At 44.2% G+C, this 18,899-nt stretch overlaps 1 protein-coding gene across 1 annotated transcript; it reads right to left on the bottom strand.

Annotated features, from left to right (window-relative positions):
- Window positions 1-7,550: 7,550 nt before the first annotated feature.
- On the bottom strand, window positions 7,551-18,510 carry LOC115151484 (uncharacterized). Its single transcript, XM_029695461.1, has 9 exons — window positions 17,851-18,510; window positions 17,311-17,463; window positions 16,989-17,094; window positions 16,182-16,305; window positions 13,269-15,947; window positions 10,132-10,306; window positions 9,755-9,917; window positions 9,332-9,464; window positions 7,551-7,765 (listed from the first exon to the last, which is right to left on the bottom strand). Exons 1-9 carry the CDS (start codon window positions 17,916-17,918, stop codon window positions 7,593-7,595), a joined length of 3,774 nt encoding a protein of 1,257 aa, XP_029551321.1. The 5' UTR covers window positions 17,919-18,510; the 3' UTR covers window positions 7,551-7,592.
- Between the last annotated feature and the right edge of the window lie 389 nt (window positions 18,511-18,899).

The following is an 18,899-nucleotide window of genomic DNA, read 5'->3' as shown; positions in this document are numbered from 1 at the left end:
GGAAGAATACTATGGTCCCATCTGCCTCCCCCCCCCCCCTCCGCCCCCACACCACTACCACACCCTGCCCCCTCCACCCACCCACGCCACACCCTGCCCCCTCCACCCCCACACCACTACCACACCCTGCCCCCTCCACCCACCCACGCCACACCCTGCCCCCTCCACCCCCACACCACTACCACACCCTGCCCCCTCCACCCCCACACCACTACCACACCCTGCCCCCTCCACCCACCCACGCCACACCCCGCCCCCTCCACCCCCACACCACTACCACTACCACACCCTGCCCCCTCCACCCCCACACCACTACCACACCCTGCCCCCTCCACCCACCCACGCCACACCCCGCCCCCTCCACCCCCACACCACTACCACTACCACACCCTGCCCCCTCCACCCCCACACCACTACCACACCCTGCCCCCTCCACCCCCACACCACTACCACACCCCGCCCCAAACACCCACCCACCCCAGCCCACATCCTGTATCCTTTCCTTCAGAACAACTCTCCTGAAAAGAAAAGCCTCTAGCCCCAAACCACAACAAAGGTCACAATCAACATTCATTGCTGTCGGTGGGTTTAACTATGTGGAAAAACTCGCTGAACAATGAATGCAACTGTGTCCCAGATTTTCGCAGCAATCAACCATCAGAGGGGATCTCGTTCTGATATGCTGATTCTAGTGTGTGTGTGTTATTTATATATTGTATGGAGAATGTAAGTAGACATTGCGACATATCTCATCTTGATCATGCTCGTGGAGACTTGTTATGTGGCTATGGGAAAGGGGGGAATAAAATGTATATTTCGTATGATTCTGTGTGGGTTTCTTTATTTTGACTGAGGGTCAAAAGGATTTTAACAAGGCAGATATTATAGGTCCTTCTTCCAACACAGCCTTTATTTTTCTCATTGAGATACAAATCTAAGGTCTCTATTCCCTCCGTGTCGCTAAAGTCCACCGTTACAGTGCGATTTAACATTTTAAAAGGAATGTTCCCTGCGTTAGTAGAGACTGCATCCAACATATGTCGGCTGCCATTTTACATTTCTACCGTGGAATCTCTTAACGCTTCAGCGACACAGATTGAATAGAACCCTAAATAACAATAAACCACAGACTGTCATTACCAAGGATTAGAGACAGGAATTAACTGAAAATCTGAAGAAACGTTTTAACCCATCACTCTTTCACAGTGTGGGCGACTGTCAAATTTAGCACAAAGGCAACCTACTGTAAGATTATTAGACATTAACACTAAATTGGTCTAGTTTGACAGATGGAGGACAGGATGACTGCACGGCCAGGGACAACTCCAACCCCATCATTACCTATTCCCCCTCAGGACACTGAAAAGATTTGGCATGGGTCCTCAAAAGATTTTACAGCTGCACCATCGAGAGCATCCTGATGGGTTGCATCACTGCCTGGTTTGGCAACTGCTTTGGCCTCTGCGACCGCAAGGCGCTACAGAGGGTAGTGCGTACGGCCCAGTACATCCCCGGGGCCAAGCTTCCTGCCATCCAGGACCTCTATACCAGGCGGTGTCAGAGGAAGGCCCTAAAAATCGTCAGACTCCAGCCACCCTAGTCATAGACTGTTCTCTCTACTACTGCACGGCAAGCGGTACCGGAGCGCCAAGTCTAGGTCCAAGAGGCTTCTAAACAGCTAAACAGACTCCTGAACAGCTAATCAAATGGCTACCCAGACTATTTGCACCCCCCCACGCTGCTACTACTTTCTGTTATCTATGCATAGCCACTCTACCTGCATGTACATAATTACCTCAACACCAGTGCCCTTGCACATTGACACATTGACTCTGTACCGGTACCCCCTGTATATAGCCTCCACATTGACTCTGTACCGGTATATAGCCTCCACATTGACTCTGTACCGGTACCCCCTGTATATAGCCTCCACATTGACTCTGTACCGGTACCCCCTGTATATAGCCTCCACATTGACTCTGTACCGGTACCCCCTGTATATAGCCTCCACATTGACTTTGTACCGGTACCCCCTGTATATAGCCTCCACATTGACTCTGTACCATAACACCCTGTATATAGCCTCCACATTGACTCTGTACCGGTACCCCCTGTATATAGCCTCCACATTGACTCTGTACCGTAACACCCTGTATATAGCCTCCACATTGACTCTGTACCGGTACCTCCAGTATATAGCCTCCACATTGACTCTGTATCGTAACACCCTGTATATAGCCTCCACATTGACTCTGTACCGGTACCTCCAGTATATAGCCCCGCTATTGTTATTTACTGCTGCTCTTTATTTGTTTTTCTTATCTTACTTTTTTCAAATGTTTATTTTTTAGGTATTTTCATAAAACTGCATCGTTGGTTAAGGGCTTGTAAGTAAGCATATCACCTGTTGTATTCGGCGCATGTGACAAATAACATTTGATATGTCCTGAAGGCAATAGCCCCACTAATCATCTTGGAGAAACAGTGCATCACACCACCCAACCTGTAGTGATTTAAAGGTATTTAGTAGACATTATATAATACATGTAGAGATAGAAGTTCTGTGAATCCATAAAGAGAATGCTACTCTACCTCACAACAAGGACGATGACAACTCAAATATTATATATAAGACTTCTAACTAGTTAAGTGTGTCTGGAATTTGATTACTTTAAATTCATTTTAACATTTTGTTCTCATCTATTTTACATTTATCTAGTCCTTTTATCTTCCAGAAAATAAACACTTGAATAATATCATGAGAGAAGAATTTGTGACCCGTTTTATGCTGTTACTTATGTAAATGTAGCCCAACTTCAGATACAGTGGGGTCTGGAGCTCCCCTGTGGCTCAGTTGGTAAAGCATGGTGTTTGCAACGCCAGGGTTGTGGGTTCGATTCCCACGGGGGGGCCAGTACAAAAAAAAATATGCATGAAATGTATTCACTACTGTAAGTTGCTCTGGATAAGAGCGTCTGCTAAATGACTAAAATGTAAAACGATGGAATTACAGGATCCCTTGATTAAAAGAATATATATATATATAAAACAGACAGTGTAAAATAATTGAAATACTGAGCTATATGGGAATGCTCAAACAATTATATTCTTTCATACTAATACAATTGTTCAGAATTATTTTGTTTAACAAAGTAATACAAAAGATAAGCTCCTTGAAAGATAGGGGTCAAAATTATTGGATCCCCTGTTTTCAATAGTCCAGCACCTGACCATATCACAGCCTGGAGTTGGCTAAACGGCCTTGGCACTTGGATTGGAACCAATGCTGTGGTCATAAGTCTTTGGCCACGAACACCAACGGTGGGTTTGGCCTTCGAAAGAACACAATACATAAAAGCAGAAAAGAACCCCATACCTACTGTAAAATATGGTGGTGGATCTATGATGTAATGGGGCTATTTTGCTTCCACTGGTCTTGGGGGCCCTTTGTTAAGGTCAACGGCATTATAAACTTGAACAAGGACCAAGATATTTTAGTCAAAAACCTGGTTGCATGTGAATCTTCGTGCAAGATAATAACCACAAGCACACATCAAAATCCACAAAGATATGCTTGGCCATCTCATTCTCCGGACATGTGGTTTGATTTTGAAGAAGACAGTCCATAAGTACAGATGAAAGATATCAAGGATGTGGTAAGATTCTGTATGGAGGACTGGTCTAAGATCCATTCCCAATGTGTTCTCCAATGTGTCATAAAACATTTTCGAAAAAGGCTCAGTTCTGTTGTTCTCTCAAGGGGGAAAATGTTTTGAGAATGTTTTTTTTTTTATATATATATATATAACAAAATCAGATTCTCTGACTAATTGTGTTAGTATAAAACAATATAATTTTGTATATATATATTTTTTTTTTTACAATATAGCTCAGCATTTATATTATTTTATCCTTTTTTTTGCTCATCTTTATCAAGAGATCCAATAATTCCAGACCCCACTGTTTATAACTCAAACAATACATGGGGAACACAAGATTTTGCCAATGACAAAAGTTTGGGAGTGTTTCCATCCAAAGTACAATAGTAAAATAGAAAACTCTATGAGGGAACTCTGACGTGGCGATATAGACACCATCAGAAGACCACTAGAGGGAACTCTGACGTGGCGATATAGACACCATCAGAAGACCACTAGAGGGAACTCTGACGTGGCGATATAGACACCATCAGAAGACCACTAGAGGGAACTCTGACGTGGTGATATAGACACCATCAGAAGACCACTAGAGGGAACTCTGACGTGGCGATATAGACACCATCAGAAGACCACTAGAGGGAACTCTGACGTGGCGATATAGACACCATCAGAAGACCACTAGAGGGAACTCTGACGTGGCGATATAGACACCATCAGAAGACCACTAGAGGGAACTCTGACGTGGCGATATAGACACCATCAGAAGACCACTAGAGGGAACTCTGACATGGCGATATAGACACCATCAGAAGACCACTAGAGGGAACTCTGACGTGGCGATATAGACACCATCAGAAGACCACTAGAGGGAACTCTGACGTGGTGATATAGACACCATCATTGCAGGACATTCACACCACTGAGTACAGTATGGTAAATGTGTGTACCCATTTGAAGTTTACTGCTATATTATAAAATGTTTGTTTTTTAAAGTCATTACAATACATGTATCCATATAAAGTACAGTGCATCTGTACATCTAGTCATTACATATATCTTCAGGTCCAATTACCTAACTACCATTGAAATCAAACTCTAGCTGGTTGAAGAGACTTGTACAGCAAAGCTAGCATGTCCTTCATTTAGCTTCCGAGTGGCGCAGCGGTCTAAGGCACTGCTTCTCAGTGCAAGAGGCATCACTACAGTCTGTGGTTCGATTCCAGGCTGTATCACATCCGGCTGTGATTGGGAGTCCCATAGGGCGGCGCACAATTGGCCCAGCGTCATCCAGGTTTGGCCGGGGTAGGCCCTTGTTGTAAATAAGAATTTATTCTTAACTGACTTGCCTAGTTAAATAAAATATAAAATTATAAACATAAAAAAAGACAATATATATTTTTTACAATTTAGAAATTATTGAAATAAAAAAAATATATAAATCACTTAACAAGACTATGTGAGGATCTCTAGCGTTTCCTTGCCTCCTTTTCAAAATCATTGGATGAGGTCAGAGGTCCCTCCCCTCAGAACTTCTCATCCAATGGATTTTGAGGAGGAAGCTACAGTAGAAGAGAGGATGTGAGGAATCAAGGAAATGCAATTGCCATTCTCCTATTGTTCAAATTATGCTGGAACGCAAGCAAACCTTTTACAGCCTATTGTTCAGGTCAATGCCAAATGCTGTTATAGTGAAATGTCAGGGTAAACTGAAATGAAAAGTGACAAACAGTCAAATTACTTTGCTATTTTTGTTTTTATAAAAGAACATCCTTACATACAACAAAGAAAAAGCATGCTACATTGATGAAATCGTCTATAGACAGTTGAAAGATTCTGTGGATGAGATGATTCGAACGCGTAAACTTTTGGGCAGTTTGACATAGCACAATCAGCATAGGCATATAGCTAATGATATTGACATTTGTTTGGAAACTTCATTTTAACTATGCATTTATCATATCACTTGTTAAAAGGGAAATAGTTAAATCAAGTTTATCTGTAATTGATTTGACCGAGGTAAATAACAAAATCCTCGAAACGTGTGTAAATGTGTTTTTCCTTCCACCCAGTGTTTTGACCAGAGACGTACATTGGTTGTGACAAGATTCTTATTTTTTTTTTTTGAAATAGTTTCTTTCCTTTAGTGCTTTCATTTGTGTGGTAGACTTTATCTACAAATACATAAAACATGATCATACCACTAACAATACAGGCCTAATGGTTTTCCGCTAAAGAAATACATCTATTCGCATCATATAGGGGCGGCAGGGTAGCCTAGTGGTTACAGCGTTGGACTAGTCACCGAAAGGTTGCAAGTTCGAATCCCTGAGCTGAGAAGGTACAAATCTGTCGTTCTGCCCCTGAACAAGGCAGTTAACCCACTGTTCCTAGGCCATCATTGAAAATAAGAATTTGTTCTTAACTGATTTGCCTAGTTACATAAAGGTAAATACCCAAAAAAATATTTAATGGATGTACATTAAACTAATGTTAAGTGGACAAGCTTTCTTTCTCAATTCTCCTTTCCTCGATTCATCAACGCTCTCTTCAGCTCCTTCTAAAAACGTATTGGAGAAGAAGGTCCGACAGGAGGGACCTTGGAACTTCTCTTCCAATGCGGTTGAGAAGGAGGCGAGGAGATGGGTTTAGAGGAGGAGGAGGCGCGGAGATGGGATTAGAGGAGGAGGCGCGGAGATGGGATTAGAGGAGGAGGCGGAGGAGATGGGATTAGAGGAGGAGGAGGCGAGGAGATGGGATTAGAGGAGGAGGAGGCGGCGAGGAGATGGGATTAGAGGAGGCGAGGAGATGGGATTAGAGGAGGAGGCGAGGAGATGGGATTAGAGGAGGAGGAGGAGGCGAGGAGATGGGATTAGAGGAGGAGGAGGAGGCGAGGAGATGGGATTAGAGAAGGAGGCAAAATGGGATTAGAGGAGGAGGAGGCAAGGAGATGGGATTAGAGGAGGAGATTGGAGAACTGACAGAAAGGTGAAATGACAACCATTAGAGCTCCAAGGTGAATCTGGTTGAGGAGCCTAGGTATGACATGGTCACAAAAATGTATAGAAAAATAACCGATATCTTGGTCCCGTGTTCCAACAAGCAAATCTCTTTTACATCAATAAGTAAAACATTTACACTTTAAAAGGCCCAGTATAGCCAAAAATGTGGTTTTTCCTGTGTTTTATTAAATTCACTATGAGCTTGAAATAATATTATGACAATGCCCTTTTAGTATTAGAGCTGTTTGAAATGACAGCCTGTTCTGGTGGGATGGAGTTTGTCTTCCACGGTGACATCACCAGGCAGTAAATCTGGTAATAGATCAATAAGAAAGAGTTCCAAACCGCTCTGCCAACAGTTCATTCTCAGTATTCCTCTCCCTAGACAGCCCAATTCAAATCCTTGCTTTGCGAGGGAGCTATTTTTTTTTAACCATTTTAAAAAATGTGGTTTTTCCTGTGTTTTATTAAATTCCCACACTATGAGCTTGAAATATTATTGCGAAAATTATGATAATGCCCTTTTAGTGTAAGAGCTGTTTGAAATGACCGCCTGAAATGTCAGCCTGTTTTGGTGGGATGGAGTTTTGGCCTGCCTGGTAACATTAACAGGCTGTAAATTAGTACATTTTCAAATGTTCCTTTCCCCACTCAGACCACTCCTAGACAGTCCTATCAAAATTCTTGCTTGAGAAATTGCTTTGTCTAAGAAGCTATTTTTATTCGTTTTTAATCATTTTAATTGAAAACCAAATCACAATAAAGGTACTTAATTGTTACTCAGAAATGATTTGACATTGAGATAAAAAAAAACAGCTGCATTGGACCTTTAAGCCCAAGTTTTGTCTGAATGGAGCAAACTAGTCAACACCTTGTTCAATAAACACTTTCATTTTCTGTTGGTGCAGTACCCAACTCTACCCACTGGGGGTCACTACTGTCCCACCCTGATATCAGGAGGTCTGAGCTGCCTCTCTCCCTCAGCCAGGAAGATCTGCATCGCCCTGTAGAGCAGGTGCACCCCCAGCTCCCTCTTCCTCTTCAACTGCCACATGGACACCACACCGTAGTAATCTCCTCGCTTCTGGTTGGTCAGCATCTTCAGCCCTGCAATGGGAAGGTTTCTTTTGTTCAAACTCTTTATCTTTATATCGTTGCATTCATTTTAGTTTCGTATATAGGCAAGACTTTTATTTTATTTCTTAAACAATTCGTACGATAAAAATAAAAAACTTTAAATGAGACTCAAAAGGATACATTAGAAAGAAATTAGGGATTTTTTGTTGTTGCCCTAAACACTTAAAATTGTCATGTAGTTCAGGATGCAGATCAAATCTCAAGACATCATCTTAACATTATATATATTTTTAAATGTAACCTTTATTTAACAAGACAAGTCAGTTAAGAACAAGTTCTTATTAACAATGACGGCCTACACCGACCAAACCCGGACGACGCTAGGCCAATTGTGCGGCACCCTATGGGACTCCCAATCACGGCCGGCTGTGATACAGCCTGGATTGGAAACAGGGTCTGTAGTACTGAGATGCAGTGTCTTAGACCGCTGTGATACAGCCTGGAATGGAACCAGGGTCTGTAGTACTGAGATGCAGTATCTTAGACAGCTGTGATTCAGCCTGGAATGGAACCAGGGTCTGTAGTACTGAGATGCAGTGTCTTAGACCACTGTGATTCAGCCTGGAATAGAACCGGGGTCTGTAGTACTGAGATGCAGTGTGTTAGACTGCTGTGATTCAGCCTGGAATGGAACCAGGGTCTGTAGTACTGAGATGCAGTGTCTTAGACCGCTGTGATTCAGCCTGGAATGGAACCGGGGTCTGTAGTACTGAGATGCAGTGTGTTAGACCGCTGTGATTCAGCCTGGAATGGAACCGGGGTCTGTAGTACTGAGATGCAGTGTCTTAGACCGCTGTGATACAGCCTGGAATGGAACCGAGGTCTGTAGTACTGAGATGCAGTGTCTTAGACCGCTGTGATACAGCCTGGAATGGAACCAGGGTCTGTAGTACTGAGATGCAGTGTGTTAGACCGCTGTGATTCAGCCTGGAATGGAACCAGGGTCTGTAGTACTGAGATGCAGTGTGTTAGACCGCTGTGATTCAGCCTGGAATGGAACCAGGGTCTGTAGTACTGAGATGCAGTGTGTTAGACTGCTGTGATTCAGCCTGGAATGGAACCAGGGTCTGTAGTACTGAGATGCAGTGTGTTAGACCGCTGTGATTCAGCCTGGAATGGAACCAGGGTCTGTAGTACTGAGATGCAGTGTGTTAGACCGCTGTGATTCAGCCTGGAATGGAACCAGGGTCTGTAGTACTGAGATGCAGTGTGTTAGACCGCTGTGATTCAGCCTGGAATGGAACCAGGGTCTGTAGTACTGAGATGCAGTGTGTTAGACCGCTGCGCCACTTGGGACCCACAGAACATAGAAGTACAACCAGGCTACATAGGATGTTTTTCTCTCCTCGTCTCCCTTTCTCCATCTTCACTGACCGTTACGAACTACACCAGTGAAAGGAAATGTCTGAAAGGGATCCTCAATATCGACTTGTTTTATAACCTGTATTTTCAGATGAGTAAAAAAAAAAAGAAACAAAAAAAAAAGGACAGGAGGATAAGTCACTTTAGACCCCAAATAAAAGAATGGTCACTCACCAATGGCGTCCACCATGACGGCCTCACGCGTGTAGGCCTCCACAGGGATGACGTTCTGAAAGCAGTGCAGAGAGATCACCCCCTGCTCGGCTTTCCAAACCTGGAGGATGTGCTGCACCTTGGAGCACAGTTTCTGTCCCCCCCCAACAAAAAAAAAACAGGAGGAACGATATGGACGTTAACATATTGATGTGGACCACATCCCATTTCACATGACTTTACACTTAGCCATTTATATTACATTTGAACTTTGGTAGCCATTGTTGTTTGTCAAGACAAAATAACCCAATTCCCCCACTGCACCAATACTGTCTTTTACAATACAACCAACTGACAGGAGAAAGCACATAAGCCCTAGAACAAGAGAAACACAACAAAATGGCTACCAAAAGTTCAAATGTAGTTAAAGAAAGTGACTCCAACCTTAGAAGTCTTATCTCCTCGGTGGTAATCTAGAGCCTCGTACAGATGACTGTAGGGCCGGGAGCGCTTGCCCTTTCCCACGTAGAATATAGCACTGATGAAGGTCTGGAAACAATCCATAGGGCTCATGGAATGACTCCGATACGGTAGGTTCTTTGTTACTCTGATGCAGTAAAAAAAAATATGGCGGGAAGAGGAACATAGATAATGAAATTAAGTTGTTTAAAAAAATGACCCAGGCTCAATATCAAATTCACCTATCCGCAATTAATTGCACCCCATTGGGAGGAGAAGGTCCAGGGTGATTATTCTCTGGTGAGAGGATGCAAAGGAAAGATTCATTTAGGCATTGGAAAAGCCAAACGATTACAACTGACCTGGGGTCCAGTAGCAGGTAGTTGAAGCTGGACTTGATGACGCCTTCCCGCCACTTCCTGTTCTGATCTGGTTGGTCGAACTGCTGGCACAGCGCCAGCTCGTCGTCCTGGCAGTCGGGCAGCACAAACGTCCGCAGGGCTACACACAGCTCTGGACTGTATCCCTGCGCAGGACCTGAAAACAGACATAGCTCAGTCAGTCACCACAGTAAAAAAAAAGAAGAGGAGCATTTTCATAAGTACTAATAGTTAATTGGATAATCTTTCAAAAGGGTAACTAACCCAGGGATGTAGTGGTGAAAAATCAGAAGGTGGGTAAACACTGAACACCCGACTGGGTGTAGGTAACCAACCACTTTATGATAACAACTAACTTGCACCAAATCTGGAATCAACAGGACTCTTAACATCTTCTTCCCTCAATCCAGAGGACTGCTAAATAGTTAACCAAATAGCTATCTGGACTATCTGCATTGACCCACTAACTTTTTTTGACACAGCACATATGCTGCTGTTACAGTTTATTATCCATCCCATTGACTAGTCACGTTACCCCTACCTACAGTATATACACTACATCACTAAAAGTATGTGGACACCTGCTTGTCAAATATCTCATTACAAAATCATAGGCATTAATATGCTGTGAGTCCCACGTTTACTGCTATAACAGCCTCCACTCTTCTGGGAAGGCTTTCCACTAGATGTTGGAACATTGCTGCAGGGGACTTGCTTCCATTCAGCCACAAGAGTATTACTGAGGTCGGGCACTGATTTTGGGGCGATTAGGCCTGGCTCACAGTCGGCGTTCCAATTCATCCCAAAGGTATTCAAATGGAGTTGAGGTCAGGGCTCTGTGCGGGCCAGTGAAGTTCTTCCACACCGATCTCGACAAACCATTTCTGTATGGACCTCTCTTTGTGCACAGGGGCATTGTCATGCTAAAACTGGAAAGGGCCTTTCCCAAACTGTTGCCACTGAGTTGGAAGCACAGAATCGTCTACAATGTCATTGTATGCTGTAGCGTTAAGATTGCCTTTCACTGGAACTAAAGGGCTTTGCCCAAACCATGAGAAACAGCCCCAGACCATTATTCCTCCTCCACCAAACTTTACAGTTAACACTGTGCATTGGGGCAGGTAGCGTTCTCCTGGTAACCACCAAATACAGATTAGTCAGTTGGACTGCCAGATGGTGAAGCGTGATTCATCACTCCAGAGAACTCGTTTCCATTGCTCCAGAGTCCAACGGCGGTGAGCTTTAAATTTGTTCGTCGGGCTAGAAAATGGTGAAGCGTGATCCATCAATCCAGGGAGCGAGTTTCCATTGCTCCAGAGTCCAATGGTGGCGAGCTTTATACTACTCCAGCCGACGCTTGGCATGGCTCATTGGGGATCTTAGGCTTGTGTGCGGCTGCTCAGCCATGGAAACCCATTTCATGAAGCTCCCAACAAACAGTTATTGTGCTAACATTACTTCCAGAGGCAGTTTGGAACTCAGTAGTGAGTTTTGCAACCGAGTACAGGCGATTTTCACACGCTACACGACTCGGTTCTGTGAGCTTGTGTGTCCAACCACTTCGCGACTGAGCCACTGTTGCGCCTCAGCGTTTCCACTTCACAATAGCAGCACTTACAGTTGACCGGGGGGCAGCTCCAGCAGGGCAGAAATTTGACGAACTGACTTGTTGGAAAGGTGTCATCTTATGATGGTCCTATGTTGAAAGTCACTGAGCTCTTCAGTAAGGCCATTCTACTGCCAATGTTTGTCTATGGAGATTGCATGGTTGTGTGCACGATTTTATACACCTGTCAGCAACAGGTATGGCTTAAATAGCCAAATCTAATTTGAAGGGGTGTCCACATACTTTTGTATATATAGTGCACCTACCTCAATTACCTCGTACCCCTGCACATGGACTCAGTACTGGTACCCCATGTATTTAGCCATGTTATTACCTGGTACTCTGTGTATATAGCCATGTTATTACCTGGTACTCTGTGTATTTAGCCATGTTATTACCTGGTACTCTGTGTATTTAGCCATGTTATTACCTGGTACTCTGTGTATTTAGCCATGTTACTACCTGGTACTCTGTGTATATAGCCATGTTACTACCTGGTACTCTGTGTATTTAGCCATGTTATTACCTGGTACTCTGTGTATATAGCCATGTTACTACCTGGTACTCTGTGTATATAGCCATGTTACTACCTGGTACTCTGTGTATATAGCCATGTTATTTCCTGGTACTCTGTGTATATAGCCATGTTACTACCTGGTACTCTGTGTATATAGCCATGTTACTACCTGGTACTCTGTGTATATAGCCATGTTATTACCTGGTACTCTGTGTATTTAGCCATGTTACTACCTGGTACTCTGTGTATTTAGCCATGTTACTACCTGGTACTCTGTGTATTTAGCCATGTTATTACCTGGTACTCTGTGTATTTAGCCATGTTATCGTTACTCATTGTGTATTTATTGTCACATGATATTACTTTTCAATTCTATATCTCTCTGCATTGTTGGGAAGAGCCCATAAGTAAGCATTTCATTGTTAAGGCGTCCTCATGCTTCCCACCCGAAACAGTTCGTGGGCTTCGGCAAGGGTTTTTTCGGTGGTTCGTGTGCACAAACATTTTTCTTGAGGTGAGCCAAATTCGGTAGCTGAAGTCTATGCCCCTTCGTCTGCGTTTGGTCAACAGTAGAGATTTTTGTTGTCATTCAATGAAGGAGGAATCATTTTATTTGCAATTTCTTTCACTTGAGAAATACTGAACCAAACATCTTTGATGTAAAATTGCGAGACTAAGATATCCTCGACAAAAACGTTAAAATTAATGACAGATTTCTTGAGTTATCTTAGATTCTGACTGTTTTGAGGAAGTGTATACTGGCTACGGTGTCTCAAAACGGACAAACAGTACTATTGACGTTTTCTTCTTGTTTTTCAGGTGAAGGTCTTTTAAGGGAGTATGCAAACACACTCGTTCGGTTCGTCTACATGTGACGGATAAAATGTTATTTGCATTATCAACCGTGTTTACCCCCTCATTTACATCTCTGATCTAACTTTAATGACGTCATCATGAAATTTGATTGAAAGTTAACAGAACTGAAAGGAACATTACCTTGGGGTTGGTCCGGCAGTTGTTGTTGAGCGGCCGGCTCGAGCAACAGCCGCCTTAGCCTCTGCATGTACACGGGCCGGGTGCGGTTACTTATGGGTCCCGGACTCTCTCCCATCTCCACAAGCCTGCGTCTCAGCTCCTTGTCCGTCAGGCATTTGGTCTCTGACCACTCCTGAGCCACCACGGGCTCCTGGTTCTCCTTCCCTTTGGCCACCGTTCCTCCACTGCCCTGCAGGGAGCGCCAGTCGTACAGCACTGTGTCCTCGCTGCTGGACGTGCTCATGCTGGAGCTGAGTGAGGTGTTGGCCGCAGGTGGGACGTGTGTCTCGATCAGTTCGTGACCCTGCTCCGTGTCCGTGTAGAGGTACTCCACCGGTTCCTCCAGGTCTGGTATTAGAGGACGTCCGCCTGGGGTGTAGGAGAGGCTGGCCAGCCGCTGGGGCTTGTGGAAGCGGGAGAGTCGACTCATGCTGTAGCGCGGGGTAGTGCCTGGGGTCGACGGGGGCTGATCTCTTTTTGGAGAGAAGTAACTGGAGCTGGATGAAGATGGAGTCTGGGAACTTGACAAAGATGAACTTGAGTCTGCCTCCTCTGTGGTCCAGGATTCCTCCACTCTTGGCCCAAAGCCACCAACTGTCCCCTCCTTGGTCACTGCATCACTGGAGCTGGACAAATCGTCGGTTAGAAATTCTCCACCTTCAAGAAGGTCTTTTCTCAGATAAGTGGGTAAAGGCTCTTTGTGAGGATTTTTTAAAAAGTAACGATCCAGTAGAGAGAATTTGTCAGTTAAACTTGGAGTTCTGATGACTGTGTCGGCCATGGTTCTAGAGACGAGGGTGTCCGCTTGGCTGGCACTGACACAAGAACCCTGACCTCTGTCGTCCTTGGCGATGATGAGGGTGTCCGCTTGGCTGGCACTGACACAAGAACCCTGACCTCTGTCGTCCTTGGCGATGATGAGGGTGTCCGCTTGGCTGGCACTAACACAAGAACCCTGACCTCTGTCGTCCTTGGCGATGATGAGGGTGTCCGCTTGGCTGGCACTAACACAAGAACCCTGACCTCTGTCGTCCTTAGCGATGATGAGGGTGTCTGCTTGGCTGGCACTGACATATGACCCTTGATCTCTGAGAGTGCTATAGTGAGGCTCTTGGCTCTCATAGATGACAAATGAGTCCCCAGAAGTACTACCTGTCCTGTTTCCAGAAATGACTGGGGTGCGACTACGACCGCATGGCGTGTCGTAAAAGACGTTGTCGCTGCCTTGCGACTTGATGTTTTGGCGGCGTGTGCGTGTTGGCGTAGGCAAGGTCTGCTCAAACAGCGAGGAGGTGGAGAGGAGGCTCTCGGGGGTCTTGCTGCTAATTACCGAGCAGCGACTCAGCCGCGAGTGCGTCCTACCAGTGACAAAGGGACTTGGGGTCAGAGGCAGGTCCTCCTCCAATGCTGGAGTAGAACCAGGTCTGGGAGTGCATTCAGTCGGCCTGGGAGTGCATTCAGTCGGCCTGGGAGTGAATTCAGTCGGTCTTGTTGACAACTCTTCACCATTACCCGCTGAGACAGCATCTGGATATATCTCTTCACAACCTGGACCTTTGGTTGGAGATATTTTGTCAGTCAATGTAAGGTTATGTACCATGCCTGGTAGTTCTTCCATGGCTGGTTTTGACCTCTTTGAGCTATTGGGAGTTTCATCAGTATCTACATTGTTAGTGTTCATTGGATTTTGTGTGCGTTTGTCGTCTTCGACACCTCTGCTTTTCACTTTACGCTCCTCTTCAGAGTGTGAGACCCACCTGGGGGACGCCTCCAGGGTCGTAATGTAATGGTCACTATCACAGCTGCTGTACCTACTAGTTCCGCTGCTACTGCTGCCGCTAGCAGAGCCACATAATGCTCGTTCAGGGACCTTCACTTCTTCTACCTGGTTCTCAACGACTTCTTCGTTCTCTTCCTCAAATGGGAAGTGTCCAACAACTGTTTTTTCCATGTCAATCTCAGTGCACTCATTATTATCCTTGGAGAATACAAACACATGTTCAGGGGACGTGACGTCGATCCCCTGGTGATGTAGGACGGTGGCCATGCGCTCTGGATCCAGGAACTCAGAGTATTCCGAGAAGTCGAGAGTACAGTCTTTAGAGTAGGCAATACCCTGACCCCCTGGCTCCTGCCTCAGAGACTCTGAACTAAAAACAGGGAAGTATTCGTCCACTTCCTCTCTGAAGCTCACACTCTTGCGGCTCGTGCGTCGTGAAAAGCAAGGAGGGAGGAAGTCCAACTGAGAAGGAGAGAGTCTGTTCCCGGTTGCAGGCGGATGCAGCGCACTGCAGTCAGTGAGTGGTACGTCCTCCTGAAGTACAGGAAGTGCTGCTCTAGGACCTGCGACGGACATACGAGTGCTGGATAACATTGATGGAGGCTCCCAGTCAGAGTCCATTTCCCACTCATTGGTGTGGCGCACCTCAGGGTTAGATTTATAATCAGTCGCCCCTGAATGGGATCCTCCTCTCCAACTGTGCCTGTTACTAATAGCAGACAATTCAAAGAATGAGGTCTGACGCGTGCTACTCAGTGGGCCCTCCCCAAAGTCACTCAGCAAGGACATGCTGTGAGAGATAACGCTGCAGTCTTCGGAGTCAGTGTAGCTTGACGCGTCACCTTGGCCATTGTAAACAGCTGCAGGAAATAGAAAAGGACAAAGTAATTAGACTCTTTAGAAATCAGACAATTATAATAACATATGCCATTTTTCATACGCTTTTATCCAACACATCTTACAACAGTCAGTCTGTGACCCAATGGAGTTGAACCCATGACCCGGGGCGTCACCAGGGCCTTGCTCTTACCAATCCAGCCACGTCACAGAGTTTGCAATGTGATGCATCACAAATGGTCTAGACAATGTCTTACAGTATTGGAATTGAGGCAGATCTTCCTCCTCTGTGTCCAAGGACTGAGACTGGTACTCCTGAAGGAGGTGGGCACATCTGCTGTTGTCCTGTTGTTGTGCCAGATCACCTGGTTTGTTCCCTTCCTGACGAGAGCAATGAGACAACATAAGGAGTAGGCGAGGCTGATTGCCGTACTGGAAATGGGGTTATGAAGAAGGAAAAAGTGGTGAATGTTTCAAAATCTGGAGGGGGAAAAAAGTAGATATTGTCCAGTGTTTAATTTCCTGGTAACATAGTGAGACTCAGATTTGTATAATGTTTTGAAGATGCACAAACTGTTATTCTGTTACAAACTTTGCATCTGCACTGTTCTTCAAGTAAATTTTCTTTTTTGCAAAAATGTTCAGTGGAATTGGGTAAAAATAGTCATTTTTTCATAGAGTTGTATGGTTTGTTTAACTTTGCAATCATTGTTTATTTTTTGTAGTTGTTTTTTTGGGGGTTTTTTTACATACATTTTAAAGTGAAAAATCTCACTATGTTACCGTGGAATTGCCCTGTAATAATGACCGCCACACCAAAACAACTCAAAGTAGGCTAGAGAGAGACAGAGAGAGTTGATTCATGTTGTTTTACAGAACACTGTACAGAAGAACATAGTTAATATGTCAATTAAAACCCTCCTTTGCTCCTCCTGCTTTCTTGCTGCAATTGTGACTACTCACAGGTCTTACAGTAACGTAACTCAGACATACCGTAGCCTACATTTTAAAACACAAGTGCAAAAAAGCTGAGTGAAATCAGACTCAAATGTAACCTCTCCCACCTGATCCTTTAAGTTTGCGTTCCCTCCATTCTTTAATAGCAGTTTGAGATTCTGATAGCAACCCCATAATGCTGTTATGTGCAGGGGTGTCAAGCCATCCGAAGACCTGGATGGGAGAAGAAAACAAAAAAAAAGGGAATTTGATGCAAAGCTTTGCTGCATGCATGTTTAGGACATGTTATAAGCATGTAATGGAGCCGACTGTACGGAATGTCTAGCTATACAACATAATGGCAAGCAACATGTTCTGCACATTGGAAAAACAGTAGATGAGATTGTTTTACAGTAGAGCCTATTTAGTTGAATTTAGGTCTACCAGTACCTGACGTTTGGGTCTGCCCCATGTTGTAGAATTAACTTTAGGCAACGTATACTTTTCTCAGTCTCTTTGCCAACTGCCAAATGCACGGCAGCAACACCTTTGCTTCCGACAAGATTGGGATTTGCTCCTTGGGCGAGAAGAATCTGCACGGTTCTAAAATAATGTTCAGAAAATAGTCATGTTATTGGTTTTGTCATAGGTTGCGTTAAAATTGCATGTACGTAAAATGTATTAAAATGGGTATAAACCTTACAGACAACAAGGTGAAGTTAAATAGCACAGAACTAAATAGTTAAACTAGCCCTGTTGTTATCTAGCTAACTATAAATAGTTAACGTTTCCTTCTGTACAGTAGCACATATTATGATCCCATTGCATCTGTTAGCCTAGTATCTCTGGCCCTTCTCATAACTCTAATGATACATGCTTGCCATAGCCTGGACATTATGAAGCTACTAAATACTAACGTTAAAGTAGCACAGATGGAAACGCTTTGGTAGTAACGTTAGTTAGTTAGGTAAAGAGATGACAGCACATTACCTTGGTTCTCCATCATTCACAGCTTTGCACAGCTGTGTTGCCAGACTTGTCTTGCTTCGATGCTGCATGACTAGCGTACTTTTGTAATATGTCGTCTGGTCATCAAAGCCATTACCTTTACTACCGAACTATAAACATGCAATTGTAGGTTTGCAATTTAATTGAGATTGATCTGCTTCGTCTATTTATTTATGTTTTGCAATTTTGATAAACACAAATAGACATTTCATCTTCCATTTCCTTTGTCGGTTTATTGTGTTGAAGTTCCCTCCAAGTTGATAAACCCCGCCTAGCTCATGTTGTTCTTGTCCGTTTCCGGCAGGCTCGATGCAGCACTGCGTTTCACTGCCTTTCTCAGGTCGGAGTGCGAATTACACATTTAAATAGCTAATAACTTCACAATCCTAGTTGCAGGCCGGTGGATAGAAACCACAACAAGTTCCTTGCTATTTCGTTATGCCTGTCATTTGAGACCATAATTGTTACAAGCGAAAATGTGGTGACAACCAACTCAGCCATCTCCCAGAAAAATGTCCTCCTATCTTCAGTATACCGCCTGCAATATAACAGGACATGTTTTCACAATCTGTACCTCAACACATTCCTCACTCTTCCCATCTGGGTTCCTCCCCACTAACCCACTTCCCTATCCATCATGACCCTGTATCAGCCTATTTTGCACAGAAGTCCAATATCCCGCCTACAACTAATACTGATTGGTTTAATCTAGCGTCTGTCAGCATTCGGACCAATTAGACTTTACCATCAAAACTGGGTGGCATGTATGTTTTATTTAACCTTTATTTATTTAACTAGGCAAGTCAGTTCAGAACAAATACTTATTTTCAATGATGGCCTAGGAACAGTGGGTTAACTGCCTTATTCAGGGGCAGAACAACAGATTTTTACCTTGTCAGCTCTGGGATTCATCTTGCAACCTTTCAGTTATGGGGTGCATCTCAATGAACAAAAACAGGAATGCTTTCCTTGTTTCGTTAGTTAGGAGTTATTCATAAATATTCTTTCACCATGTATTCATTTAACTAGAT

The sequence above is a fragment of the Salmo trutta genome, chromosome 17 (genome assembly GCF_901001165.1).
Source record: "Salmo trutta chromosome 17, fSalTru1.1, whole genome shotgun sequence".
In the NCBI taxonomy this organism is placed as follows: domain Eukaryota; kingdom Metazoa; phylum Chordata; class Actinopteri; order Salmoniformes; family Salmonidae; genus Salmo; species Salmo trutta.
This window is presented reverse-complemented; position numbering and strand designations above follow the sequence as displayed.